General features: G+C 45.7%; 1 protein-coding gene across 1 annotated transcript in view; it reads left to right on the top strand.

Annotated features, from left to right (window-relative positions):
- Positions 1–316: 316 nt before the first annotated feature.
- DCLRE1C (DNA cross-link repair 1C) overlaps positions 317–14,274 on the top strand; it is a 34,541-nt gene continuing 20,583 nt past the window's right edge. Inside the window, 7 exon segments of the mRNA XM_081025629.1 lie at positions 317–518; positions 4,895–4,946; positions 6,897–6,981; positions 11,038–11,097; positions 12,980–13,035; positions 13,563–13,664; positions 14,049–14,121. Coding sequence (XP_080881755.1) covers positions 410–518; positions 4,895–4,946; positions 6,897–6,981; positions 11,038–11,097; positions 12,980–13,035; positions 13,563–13,664; positions 14,049–14,121 — 537 coding nt within the window. The 5' untranslated portion in view covers positions 317–409.

Consider the following 14,274-nt stretch of genomic DNA (forward strand, 5'->3'; position numbering starts at 1 on the left):
TAGGTGGAGCCCCCTGCGGCGGGCGTTCCGTTTCCCTTCGCGCTACTGTTCCTGCATAGACACGGGAAGAACGACAGCGTGCTGTGTCAAGGTTTCCGGCGGCAGGAGCCACACTCTGCGCGGTACACCCCAGATGCCACCCAGCCAGCCGCCCGCCCTCAATTCAGCAGCAGCCTCGCGCCAGCGCAGCTCAGTTCCGGCATTTAACTAGCGGGTCACCCGCCGGCAAACGGACCAGACACTGCTCGGCACCGCCCCCTACCGCAGGGCTCCTCTGATTGGACGGGGCTGCGCCCGGCTGGCCAATGGTGAGGCGGCGGCAGGTTCCCGGAAGTGGCGGCGCGCTCAGGAAATAACCTGGGCTTCCGAGACTAGTGTGGGGGCTGTTCTGCCGGCGTGGGCCTGCGCTATGAGTTCCTTCCAGGGACAGATGGCCGAGTATCCAAACATCTCCATAGATCGCTTCGACAGGGAGAACCTGAAGGCCCGCGCCTACTTCCTGTCCCACTGCCATAAGGGTGAGTGAGCGCGGGCGCCGCTGCTACCTCGGCGAGGAGGCTTCACCGGCTCTGGCGGGGAAGCCGCCCCGGGGTCTGGAGAGGAGGAAGGCGGGGCGTCGGGACCCCGGCACGCGGGAGAGCGGGCTGCGGGAGAGCGGGCTGGGAGTGCGGGCTGCGGGAGTGCGGGCTGGGAGTGCGGGCTGGGAGTGCGGGCTGCGGGAGTGCGGGCTGGGAGTGCGGGCTGGGAGTGCGGGCTGCGGGAGGGCGGGCTGCGGGAGGGCGGGCTGCGGGAGAGCGGGCTGCGGGAGTGCGGGCTGCGGGAGAGCGGGCTGCGGGAAGGCGGGCTGCGGGCTGCGGGAGTGCGGGCTGCGGGAGGGCGGGCTGCGGGAGGGCGGGCTGCGGGAGAGCGGGCTGGGAGTGCGGGCTGCGGGAGTGCGGGCTGCGGGAGTGCGGGCTGCGGGGGGGCGGGAGTGCGGGCTGCGGGAGAGCGGGCTGCGGGAGTGCGGGCTGCGGGAGTGCGGGCTGCGGGCTGCGGGAGGGCGGGCTGCGGGAGGGCGGGCTGCGGGCTGCGGGAGGCCGGGCTGCGGGAGGCCGGGCTGCGGGAGGCCGGGCTGCGGGAGTGCGGGCTGCGGGAGGGCGGGCTGCGGGCTGCGGGAGTGCGGGCTGCGGGAGAGGGGGCTGCGGGCTGCGGGAGGGCGGGCTGCGGGAGGGCGGGCTGCGGGAGGGCGGGCTGCGGGCTGCGGGAGGCCGGGCTGCGGGAGGGCGGGCTGCGGGCTGCGGGAGGCCGGGCTGCGGGAGGGCGGGCTGCGGGAGAGCGGGCTGCGGGCTGCGGGAGGGCGGGCTGCGGGAGGGCGGGCTGCGGGCTGCGGGAGTGCGGGCTGCGGGAGAGCGGGCTGCGGGCTGCGGGAGTGCGGGCTGCGGGAGAGCGGGCTGCGGGCTGCGGGAGGCCGGGCTGCGGGAGTGCGGGCTGCGGGAGAGCGGGCTGCGGGCTGCGGGAGAGCGGGCTGCGGGCTGCGGGAGGCCGGGCTGCGGGAGAGCGGGCTGCGGGAGAGCGGGCTGCGGGCTGCGGGAGAGCGGGCTGCGGGCTGCGGGAGGGCGGGCTGCGGGAGGGCGGGCTGCGGGAGGGCGGGCTGCGGGCTGCGGGAGTGCGGGCTGCGGGAGAGCGGGCTGCGGGAGTGCGGGCTGCGGGAGGCCGGGCTGCGGGAGGCCGGGCTGCGGGAGGCCGGGCTGCGGGCTGCGGGAGTGCGGGCTGCGGGAGGCCGGGCTGCGGGCTGCGGGAGAGCGGGCTGCGGGCTGCGGGAGGCCGGGCTGCGGGAGAGCGGGCTGCGGGAGAGCGGGCTGCGGGCTGCGGGCTGCGGGAGAGCGGGCTGCGGGAGTGCGGGCTGCGGGAGGACGGGCTGCGGGAGTGCGGGCTGCGGGAGGGCGGGCTGCGGGAGGGCGGGGGAGGGATGGTGACTGCGCCTGGTCCCGATCTGCCTCTAAAGCCGCTCGAGGCTCTACCTGTACGCCTGCCAGTTGCGCACTGAACGGGCCTTGGGATCAGGCACAGTTACAAGGTTCTTCTGGAAACCCTCCTAGCAGCTAATAGAGCACGGTGAGGACTGTTTAGTTCTTCCCACATCCTCGCTACTATGGTATTAGGTTGGTCTAAAAGTCATTGCGGTTTAAAAAAGGCAAAGCCCGCATTACTTTTGCACCAACCTAATATAAAGGAGACTGTTACCAGATGAAGTTATGCTCTGCCCCCCAAGCATTAGCGAGCAGTCACACGCACACACACACACACACACACACACACACACTCTCTGAAATTAAACAGCCTGTCTGTAAAATTGAGAGCAGCTTCAGATTTTCCTCATTGAAGAGAGAGAACTGGTGGGCTTGAGCAAGAAAGCAGAAGCATCTCCCCAAAGCAGATAACCTCTAACAACTAAGTACAAGCTCCCCCTCCTTTTAAATGTTTTGTCCACATCCAATAGGAAAGGTTCGTTTTAGTCTGGAGGCAGGATGTGGCTTACCTTAGAGATGGCGGGGACAAGCAGCCAGAATCCTCCCATTTCACAGATGGATATAGTTAGGGAATCAGCCTGAAGCTTCACCCCTAAGGATATGGCTTTGAAGCTAGACGCTCCAGCCTCTCACTAGAAGACTAAGATTTCACAGCTGGATACTGATTAGGGATTCCCACTGAAGTGTCATCCCAGTGATAATTACCTTGAGCCTAGATGCTCAGGGTGAGTCTCTAACACATTTTAGCCAATCTCCAGAGCTGGAGTACCACTAACTTCACAACCATTGTCGTTTTTAACATCTTTTATGCTAATAAGTCACTAACTTTACCAATGAAAACAATTTTAATATTCATTATGCTAATTAATGAGCCCAGGCTTTGGCATTGATCAGACGTGAAGATAAACTGAAGCACTATGGTAGCTGCTTGTAGGCGTGTGGGCTTCCAGAGCAGCTTGAGTAGGGTGCTCCCATCCACTCTTGAACTAGAGCATGAGAAACCTATGCACATACATATCACAAGGTGTAATTTTAAATTAAATTACAGATATCAAACACTGGCCTTCCCGTCGGGGTTAGTGTGAACCAACTGTTGTCGTATGTGTGGAATCAGTCACTTTCAGCTGGTGTAAATTGTTGAGCTTATCTGCTTTGGGGAGATGCTTCTGCTTTTTTGCTTAAGCCCACCAGGTCTCTCTCTTCAATGAGGAAAATCTGAAGCTCCTCTTAATTTGTTAAATAGCACTTTGAGGGTTTTTCCGCTTATTATTGAGAATACTATTTTTTTGGGGGGGGGTCTTGTTTTTCTTTGAGAATCTGCTGCTTGATGAGGATGGCCCTGTTTTTACTTTTTGGATATACTGTGGATATAACATATGTTAATGCCTTAACCCCAATGTGACTGTATTCAGAGATAGGGCATTTAGGAAGTAATTAAGATGAAATGATGTCATAAGGGTGGGGTCCTAATTCGATAGGACTTAGAAGAAGAGGTTTTTCTCTTCACACACACATACCTAGGTAGGAAAAGGTCAAGTAGTTCTGCAAGCCAGGAGGAGACGTCTCACCAGAATCCAAGTGTGAGAAATGTTTTTGCTGTTTAAGCCCCCAGTCTGGGGTATTCTGTTATGACAGCCCAAGCTAATACAGAATATGTGATAAAATCTACGAACTCTTTTGCTAGAAAAAAATGCACATGAACATGTTAAGATCACATTTGGGTAGAATTTGGGGTGGCCCCACTTGGTGCTGGTTTATGGACCATGTGGAACGCATTGTTGTGCTCGGAATCGGGTCAGGTTTACTAAGCATCAGTGAGGAGAATGAGAGGTGGCCCCTGCCTGAGATAGTCACCCAGGGTTGGGGAGGACCCCTTCAAGGGACAACTTACGATGATTTATTCCGGTGAAGGAAAAAGAAAAAGGCCCTGGGAAGGAGTTTCCGGGTGCAGTTCTAGAAGCACAAAGCCAACTGGCTCCAGTTCTTCTAGCCTCCAGTCATGCAGGGGTCTGGGGTGCTGGGTGGGGGACCCGGGGTGCTCTCTGCTGACTTAGTTTCAGAGCATGGGGCAGAGTCCTGATTCTGCCTCCTTTTGCTACGGCACAAACTCTGCAAATCCCATTACTGAGAGTCCTGCCCCAGGACCCATGGGCCCTAAGAGCCTGCGCTCGGAATGACCGGACTTGCTGTATCCTCTGAAGGGGCAGGTGGACTGCCCTTTGGAGCCACCTGTCAGGCAAGGCCTGCTTCCTGAGCTGTGGCGACTGATGGCCTTGTGTTCACTGGAGTCAAGGGTCGTCGCATGTAAACTGAGGGCGTGTGGGGGTGCTAATTAGAATAATTAGAATTGATTTAAACAATTTAGAAGTGTTTGGTCATTGTTCTCTAGGCCTTTACGTACTAGTGATTCAGAATGTATAAGAACGCCCTCTTTATTTAATGTACTATTTGGTTTAAATGTTACCTATCTTGAAATGTCATCTTTTTCTGTCTGTTGTTTGGAGGGCTGTGGAGCAAGCCTGTGTGGATAGGAATAGAAATTGCTGGAAGCAGTTCCGAGTGAGATCCTCATCACTCATGCGTCTGTGGCTACTCAGAGTAGTTTAGATTCTGCCCTAACATGCAAGGGATTGTTGTCCTTTTAAATGACTCCTGATGGCTCAGAGATGGTCAGCTTTTAGAGGTTCATGTTCTATTTTCAGATGGATTCTTCGCTTGGGGAAGAAAGAGCCAATGGTCCACATGAATCAATTCCCTTGTAAAAGTGAGCCAGTTACATAGTTTCTCATACAAGGAAGTTTAAAAAGAGCAGACAGCTGTGCTTGGGCTAAGTGAGCCTCTGAAAAAACAATGTGTTTATGATTTTTTGATTCTTTTGTTTTTAGATCACATGAAAGGATTAAGAGCCCCGGCTTTGCAAAGAAGGTTGGAGTGCAGGTAATTTATTTTGCTACTTATTTGTGTGTGTATATCTTTAAGTAACCATTTCATTGAGCTATAACTTCCACACAGAAGAGTGCATACATCATAAGGGTACAGACTGATCGACTTTTACAAGCGAACACATTCGTGAGCCTTCTCCCCAGATCAAGAAATAGAACAGAGCCAGTGTCTCTGTCCCACACGTAACCTCTATTCTGACTTTTGTCATCATGGTTTAGCTCCGGCTTTTGAGGTTTATATAAATAGAATCGCACTGAATAGACTTTTCTTTTTGTTTTCTTTCACTTAAAATTATATTTGTTTGATTTATCTGTGCTAATGGGTGTGGCCGACAATTTGTTTTCATTTCTTTAAGTGTGTGTGTGTGTGTGTGTGTGTGTGTAAATGATTGTTCCGTTATAAAGAATCATATAATGTTGTTGGATCTTTCCTGAAAACTGAACTATTATATTCTTTTCCTGAAGCCATTGCCCCAATCTAAATTCCAAATTCCCAAGATGTATATTTGGAAAGGGCCTCATGGGCTTTTGACTTTTGAACCTATGGATGTTAGGCTAAGTGCTATCTGCTAAGTGATAGCAATAGTCTGTGTTGTTGATAATGCTCGTTAATACTTACTGAGTACTTCTCTATATGCCGGGCACTACATATTTATTAGTTTAGCAGTTTCTTTGAGTGCCTGGGATGACATCTTCATTAGAGCCTCTTAATAACCTTCTGAATAGATACTATTATCATTTCTATTTTACAGATGAGGAAACTGAGGAACCAGAGAGGTTAAATTAGTTGCCCAAGGTCATACAGCCAGTAGGTGGCAGGACCAGGATTTCAACCAGGTCTGTCTGATTTTAGAGCCTGTGTATTAGTTATCTACTGCTGCGTAACGAATTACCCCAAAACGTAGTGACTTAAACCAACAGTCACCATGCATTCTCTGCCTTGGATGCTGTGGATCAGGAATTCAGACCAGGCACAGTGGGGTGGCTGGTGTCTGCCTGACTAGATGTCTGGGGCTGACATCTGAAGGCTTGTTCATTCAATGTCTGACACCTAGACTGAGACGACTCAAACAGCTGGGGCTCCCTGGGCATCAGTGTCTCAAAAAAATCTCTTCAGTATGATGGTTTCAGGATAGGTGGACTTCTTAAAATGGAAACTGAGAAAACAAGTGTATGTCCCAAGAGAGGAGAGCCAGCAGGTGGCCATGTTGCCCCGAGAGGTAGCCTCCAAAGTCCTGCAGTATTACTTCCCATCACATTCTGTTGGTTAAGGCAGTAACAAAGTTCTGCTCAAATTCAAGGGGAGGTTTAATATAGAGACCTCTTGTCAGTGGAGGGATTTCCATGTCCATTTTGTAAGAAGACTGTGTATGGATGGGGTATAATATTAGTGTGGCCATCTTTGGAAAATATAGTCTGCCACAGACTATTCCTCAGCTCCAAGCTATACTGTTGAATTTTTACAATTTATTATGAAATTGATTTCTGCTAAAAAAAACCAAACAAACCAAAAACACGAAACACCAGAGTAGATTTATATGAAGTAAAACGCAGAAGCCTTCTGTTCCCCAACACCCCCTCTCTGTGCTCCAGAGGAGCTTAGCATTTGGTGGTCGCTTTCCAGATATCCCTGAGTGTGTCCAAACATGCATATTGAACATAAGAATGGCAAGGGCCAACCTCGTGAGGGGGTCAGAGGACACAGTATTTTCTCCACCTACTTCTTCCCCGTCCCTTTACACTCTCGATGGGACCGAGCTGGGTATTGGGGTGTTGGCATATTGGGAACCACACTGACACTTCTTGTGCCACCTCAGTTCCTGAATTATTTGACATCAGTGATAAGTGACGTGATAAAATGTATTTCCTAGTCACCAAGATGGCTTATTTTGTATTGTACTGAAACAGCTTTTTTTTGTTTGTTTTTTTTGTCTTTCCCTTTCAGTTTGAAGGTTTACTTGTACTGTTCGCCTGTTACTAAAGAGTTGTTGTTAACTAGCCCGAAGTACAGATTTTGGGAGAAACGAATTGTAAGTTTTGTTTTTCGAATGATGCTCATTCTTTATTTTTGAGTGGGAAATATTTTTCATGGTAGATTGAACAAGACAATGGAAGGATTCAAAGCCCAGCTCTTCACACACTATATTTATCCACATTCATTACAATATTGACACAGTCTTTGTAAGTCAGCTGTTTGGAAGAGGTTGACATTTTATTGTTGATTGGTTTTTCTTGTCTCTCAACAGTTTGATCTAGGTTCTTAGTTTTGTTTAATCTCAGTGAGTCTCTTGCTAAGTTGCATTTTAATACTTTAAAGTGTAAAATGTTAATTAACATAATTGATAAATCCTTTTATGTAGAACACAGAGTCGATTAGAAAAAGTAAATGTAATTTATGGCTTATAATAAGAAAGGGCTAACAACAATAAAAATAGAATGAATAATTTTAAATCTGGCAGAATAAAATGGATCTAATCAATGGAAGAAAGATATAGAAAAAGGGAGAAAAACAAAAGTATGGTACATAGAAGATCAAAAGAGGGTAGGAAAAGTTCTGTTATAACAGTACTTACTAGAAATATGAGTGAATTGAATTCAATTCTTGATCAACAGACAAATTCTCGGTTTAGGTTAAAAGAATACAGATGCACTATTCAGTCTACAAGAGACATAATTAAAACAAAAGGATAAATGAAGGTTGAAATGGAAAAAAAAAGGGGGGGGGGAATATACTAAACAATTAGAAGCTAAGAATGCCAGAGTGGCAATTGTTATATCATACAAATTAGAATTGGCAAAAAACAAACGAACCAAAAAACAAAAAACAACCAGAAGTTTCAAAGAGGATGTTATTTACTGTTAAAAGGAACAATGGATCAAGAAGATATGAACAGAAATGCAATTGACAAAGTAATAACTTCAAACTGGATAAAGTAATAATTGATCACCCTGTGCTTGATCAGAGAAAGAGTCCACAGCGAGTGAATAGAATTAGGGTTCACTATGTGGACTAAGCCCCAAATAATTGTGGGAGCTGACAGAGACGTCAGAGCAAGTGTCATAAAGAGTCTGTTTGTTGTTTGTTGACAGCTGTCAACTCCCACTTCCTCTCTCCCCTTCTGCCCCACACCTGGACATGCTGACACAAGAGCCTACCCCTCCCTTGGAGCCCACGTGAAGTTCAAACCACACAAGCCCAGGCACACCTGCAACCCCAATAAAAACCAGAGCCACTGGTTCCTGTTCTCTCTGAGGCCACACCAGCCACTTCCTCCCAGCTGGTCCTGCCCTCCTGTCCCCAGAAAGTCCCAGTGTGTGAGCATGGCAGTGTTTTCATGCCCTCTGGGTGCATGTGTGGCATCTTCTGTCTCCGTTCCAGTCTGTCATTTGGGGTGAGGTTTAACCTTCCTCCACAAAGGTACACAGCCACGAGGCAGTATCCTTGGCCTTGGTGTTAGGCCTGAAGTTGCTCTCGGCCAGCTTGGCCAGCAGTTGGGAAGGAAAGCTGAGAAAGAAGTGGAGAAGAGCAGAGACAGGCTGGAACCCCTGTTGCTCACTCCTCCCAACCTCAGCAGTGCTGCCTCCTGCTTTGCCACTGAGCTCCACACACCTGGCCCAGGACTCCGAGAGGCTGAAGGAGGGTGGCTGTCCCACAGAGGACGGAGTTGCTGAAGTCTCGTGTCAGTGAGCTGAGCCAGCAGATAACAACGCTACATGAGCTGTTATTTCTGGTGTCCTTCAGAGCATTAAAAAGTTGTTGGTTCACTTCCGCCTCCTAAATCTCAACCCTAAGCTGGAAGTATACACGGAAGCGACTTCTAGGATAGTTCCAGCTCAGCGAAGCTGATGTAGCACGAGGCCACCTAACAGTCTAAGGGAAAAATGGTCAATTCAACAATTGTAGCTGGAGCGCTTGCCACACCACTCTCAGAAACTGAAAGATGAAGGAGGCAGGAAATAAGTGAAGATACAGAAGATCTGAATGACATAATTAATCAATGTGAGCTAATCGAAATACAGAGCTTCAAACCCAACAGGGAAAACAGGTCTTTGGGTATACATGGAACATTAACAACAATTGACCATGTACCATGTCCCAAGAGAAGTTTTAAGAAATTCCAGTGATCTGTTCTCTGACCATAATGCAATGATGTTGGCAGAAATAAAAGGAGAGCTAAAGTCATTCCATACATATGGGAACTAAATGCATACAATAAACAACTCTTAGGTTAAAGAGGAAATTGTAAAGAAAAACATCCAATACTTAGAACTTAGGGACAGTGGAAGCATGACATGTCAAAATGTGTGGAACAGCTAAATTAGTACTCAAAGGGAAATTGATAGTGTTAAATACATTTCTTAGAAAGGAAAGAGTAGAATTCACTGGAGTTATCTTCAACTCAGTAAGAAGGAAAAGGAGCAACAAAGCAAATCTCAGGATATGTGAAAGAAGGATATAATAAAAATGAAAGGACAAATTTGTGATACAGAGACTAACAACTACCACAGAAAATGAAAGATGAATAAAATTAAAAGTTTGTCTTTAGAGAAATAGAGATAAATTTCTGCCGAGATTGATAATTAAAAAGATGCACATAAAAATACAGAATGACAAAAAGGAAAACAACAGCAATGTGTTTTTTGACAATTATATGGAAGTATATTTGATAATTTAGACAAAGTGGATAAATACCTGGAAAAGGAGAAAAATACCAAATTGAGGCAAGAAAAGTGGAAATCGTGAAGAAATCAGTAATCATGCAAGAAATTAGAACAATTTTCAAAGATCTCTCTTCAATAAAGGCCCAGATTATAAACAATTGTATTCCAATAAATTTGACAACTTAGATCAAATAGAAAAATTCCTTGAAAACTACAATTAACAGATCCAAGAAGAGACAGAAAATCTGAATAGCCCTATATTTCTTAAAGAAATTTAATTCACAATTAATAACTTCCTTCTTCCGAAAATAAAAACAAATCTCTTTATGCACAGATAACTTCTCTGGTAAATCCTAGCAAATATTTAATGAAGAACAAATACCAATCCTATACAAATCTGTCATAAAATAGAGGGTGACATGTTTCACCATTTTACGAGGCCAATGTTACCCTGTTACCAAAGTCAGATGAAATTCTTTACGAGAAAAGAAAATGAATATAAATGCAAAAGCCTTAACAATATAAAACTAAATAAAATAAAAAAAAATAAATGCCCAAGCCCAGATGGTTTCGTAGGTGCCTTTTGCCAAATGTTCACAGAATAGTCCCTATACTAGCTGAATTATTGTAGGAGATAATAAAAAGATAAGCCGCTCAACCCCACTGGCAAAATAAATTATAAAAGAACATAGGAGAAAAGGCCATTTCATATGTGAACACCCTAATTAAGGTAACAGCTAGCTGAATCTCACAGTATTAAAAACTAGTGCACGATGAATACAATGTGTTTTATTCCAGAAATGCAAGGATGTTTTCACTCCTGAAGCTCAGTCACTGTAAGGTTTAAGACATCCTTAAGGATGAGAAATTATGTTCATTTGTCATCTGTTTAGTGAGTGCCTCTCCGTATTAATCGTTGCCATTTTAGTAAAATGTGCAAGTACACCTTGGAGCACTCTGCAGCCGCTCGACTCTGTGAATTTGGCCAACATGTGGCCATCCGGAGGATGGATCCAGACTGTGTTCTGCAGCACAAAACCTAAACAAATAGGACACACGACTACGTGTTTTACAAAGACTCAAGTTCAAAGGGATGGGGAGGTGAAGAGAGGAAGATGGAATTCATAGAAATAAGATTGCTATATCAAAGGATATATACGTGTATAAGGCATTTAATACGTATTGCCACATCAACCTCAAAACGGTTGTTATATTAACTTTATCATGTTCTCAAGCTGTGAAAACATTTATTATAGTGGAATTAGAAATTGTTACCCAGAGTGTCTGTGACTTCTACCCCTCGTCCCCTTTTTGTGTTTGAGATGGCGAAGGCATTATAAAGCCAACAAACCAAACCGAAACAAAACAGAACTATGGAAATGTACTGTATGATGTATACATGACCTCTTACTTTATTTTGGTAGATATCAATTGAAATTGAAACTCCTACCCAGATATCTTTAGTCGATGAAGCATCGGGCGAGGTAACTCAATGTTAAATATCATGTTTTCAAAAATTAATGTTTAGTGCTGCAATGATTGTTTATCTTTCTCCTTGATTTTGAATGTTCATTTAAGCATAGTGAGTGAGTTTGTAGGGGGAAAAAACCATTCGTAACGTATTTTTTTTCCGCCTCCAAAGGATTAGCTAGGACTCTGTCAGAATGGCTCCCCTTTAGTTTTACATGTTAATGATGGGAACGCCAGTTGTTGATATTACTACATGATGCCATTGTCACATTTATTAGGTTTATTATAATGTGCAGGATATAAAACAGTGCTTAATATTTTTGAAGCAAATGTATGCATATTGCGATTTGTTTTTTCTGAGCCATTTTTTTATTGAAGACAAAGACCCTGTCCAAGAGGATCCAATTTATTTTTTTGTCCCTAAATTTAGAAACAGGTACTTTTGTGTTATGAGTTTTTATAGTAAGTAGGAGTATGGACTCACTTTTATTTGTTCATTTTTATCTCAGATTGTACCTAGAGCTAGGAGGTATTCTCCTAGTTTCTGGCAGCTCTAGTGACTGTTCTGCAGCCCGACTCTAACCAGCTTTGTTGACTTGGTGAACCGGGAAGAGTGCTCGTTGTTGTGTGACGCGATCAGACGGGGGCTGACTTTTCACATTTCCTCTTTGGAGAAGATGAGGCATTTGAAGTCCCCCTCATCAAGTCGTTGTCCCGAGGGAGGACTGCACGGCCGATGTAGGGGGGCTTCAGAAGAGGGAGAAAGGATGGCCTGAGCTCCATGAGCTAACACGGGCCTCCTGCAGACGCACTCTCCTTGCCTCGCCTCCTTGTGACACACGTTGGTGAAAGGCTTTCTCAACCTCAGGCCCCAGAGAGCTGTGGACCAGAGTCTTGCTGTCGTGTCTCTTCTCGTGCTGGGGCTTTTGTGTGTTGTGTCTCCAGCTCCAACCAGTGGGAGACCCCGTTTCAAAGGGGCCATGGAAAGAAGGACGTTAGACTGAGGGGAGGAGCAGGTGTGTTCAGAGCGCTGCCCCCACCCTGAGGGCTGGGAGACTGTTTCCCATCAGGCTCAGCCCTAACAGTGCGCAGTGTGGTGAGGTGGGAACAGGCTACGTCAGGCTTTTGTTTTCATTGTAATAACAGCTTTAGTGAGATCTAGTTCACTTGTCATACAATTCCCCCCATTTAAGGTGTGCAGTTCAATGGCACAAGTATATTTAGAGTTGTGTACCCATCAGCACAATCAATTTCACAATATTTTTATCACCCCAAAAGAAACCCTGTTCCCATCAGTAGTTACTCCTTATTTCTCCCTTCCCTCATCCCTTGGCAACCACTATTCTAGAAGTCTCTATGGATTTGCCTATTCTGGATATTTCATACACAGGAAATCATACTATTGTGTTTATTGTCTTTTGTGAGTGACTTCTTTCACTTTGCATAATGCTTTCAAGGTTCTATCCATGCTGTAGTTAAGTGTCTGTATTTCATTTCATTTTATGGCCAAAAAATATTCCCTTGTACGGACAGACCATAAATAGTTTGTTCATTCATCAGCTGATAGACATTTGAGCTGTTTCTTCCCTTTGGCAAATGTGAATAATGCTGCTGTGAAATTCCTGTATGGGTTTCTGTGTAGATGTAAGTTTTCATTTTTCTTGTGTAATTCCCAGAGAGTGAAATTACTGTCATATTGTAACCCGACACTTAATCGTTTGTTTTGTGGGCAAGGAATCCATTTATTTAGAGGATTTGGAGAGAGAGGAAATGAGGAGAAAAGGCATCACATTCTTGAGAAGTACTTGAATATATTCTATTTAAGGAGGGCTTTATTTAGCTGCGTCCTAATGATAACTTCTATTGTGTGTTTTTTCTTCTTTATTTTCTTTTTAGAAGGAAGAGATTGTTGTGACTCTCTTACCAGCTGGTCATTGCCCAGGATCAGTTATGTAAGAGGACTCATCTATTTTGTCATTTTATTATATGTATTATATTTGTAGAAATAGATTTTTAGGTTCTGGAAATTAATATGGGTAGGGAGATTTGGCTATTTTCATGGCACCTTCTTTAATCTTTGTTTCCAAATTGAACTTGGGGAACTGAGGTGGAGACCAAGTTTGCAACGTGGCTTTCTCATCATGGAAGGAAGTATTCATTGCTATTTCTCCATGGGCTTTGCATTTTCCTATCACATGGATTTTTCTCTCCATGAGCAGGAATGAACTCAATATACACTGAGAGTGCTAATACATTTCAGGGGACATCTATTGCAAACTCAGTAGTGTCATTTCTTTTCCACCCCAGGAAGAGGTGGCAGCTGAGTGCCCCGTGTGATATAACGCTATTGAAATTCCATTACCACTGTGTCGTAGTGGCTGTGTTTGGCAGGAGACATTTGGTATGGAATTAACATGTATTTGCTTTATTAGGATTTTGTATAAAACCGAGAAGTCACTGACATATATTTCCTTTGCAGGTTTTTATTTCAGGGTGATAATGGAACTGTCTTGTATACAGGAGACTTCAGACTGGCTAAAGGAGAAACTTCCAGAATGGAGCTTCTGCACTATGGGGGCAGGTACTGGGCTTTTTATAACTCTTGAATGTAAGACTGCATCATTTTTAAAAGGTTTATTGCCCCGCTCCCTCCAAAGACAAGCCTTTACTTCTCTTAGAAATCAAACCTGATTGTAATATTTGTAACAGTAAGTTTTCCTTCTTGAAATGGGGTGATGGTAACATGCTAGGTGTTGACGCGGGTAGTAGTTATGGGAATTTGTCAAAATTCACTGAACCATATATGCAAAAATCTGTGTATTATAAGCAAATCATTTCCCAACAAAGTTGTTTTGACAAAAAAATCCCAAATGAAATAGAACACCCTGTAAATAACAGAGTTTAAACTTTCTACATATTTTATTTCACATTAGATGATTAACACCAATTGTTTTTCCCCCCCCAGAGTGAAAGATATCCAGAGTGTGTACTTAGATACTACTTTCTGCGATCCCAAATTTTATCAAATTCCTAGTCGGGTAAGTCTCCTTGGAGAAACGGGGATCTGGGTGTGGCCATGTTTCCAAAAGGAAGTTTGTGGGATAACAAATCAGATCATAATTGTCCCCACTGGCATTAATATCTGGGAATGCTGGGAATGGAAAGGGAGCTCTTCTTAAAAGCGGTAAATG

The sequence above is a fragment of the Rhinolophus hipposideros genome (genome assembly GCF_964194185.1).
Source record: "Rhinolophus hipposideros genome assembly, chromosome: 1".
In the NCBI taxonomy this organism is placed as follows: Eukaryota; Metazoa; Chordata; class Mammalia; order Chiroptera; family Rhinolophidae; genus Rhinolophus; species Rhinolophus hipposideros.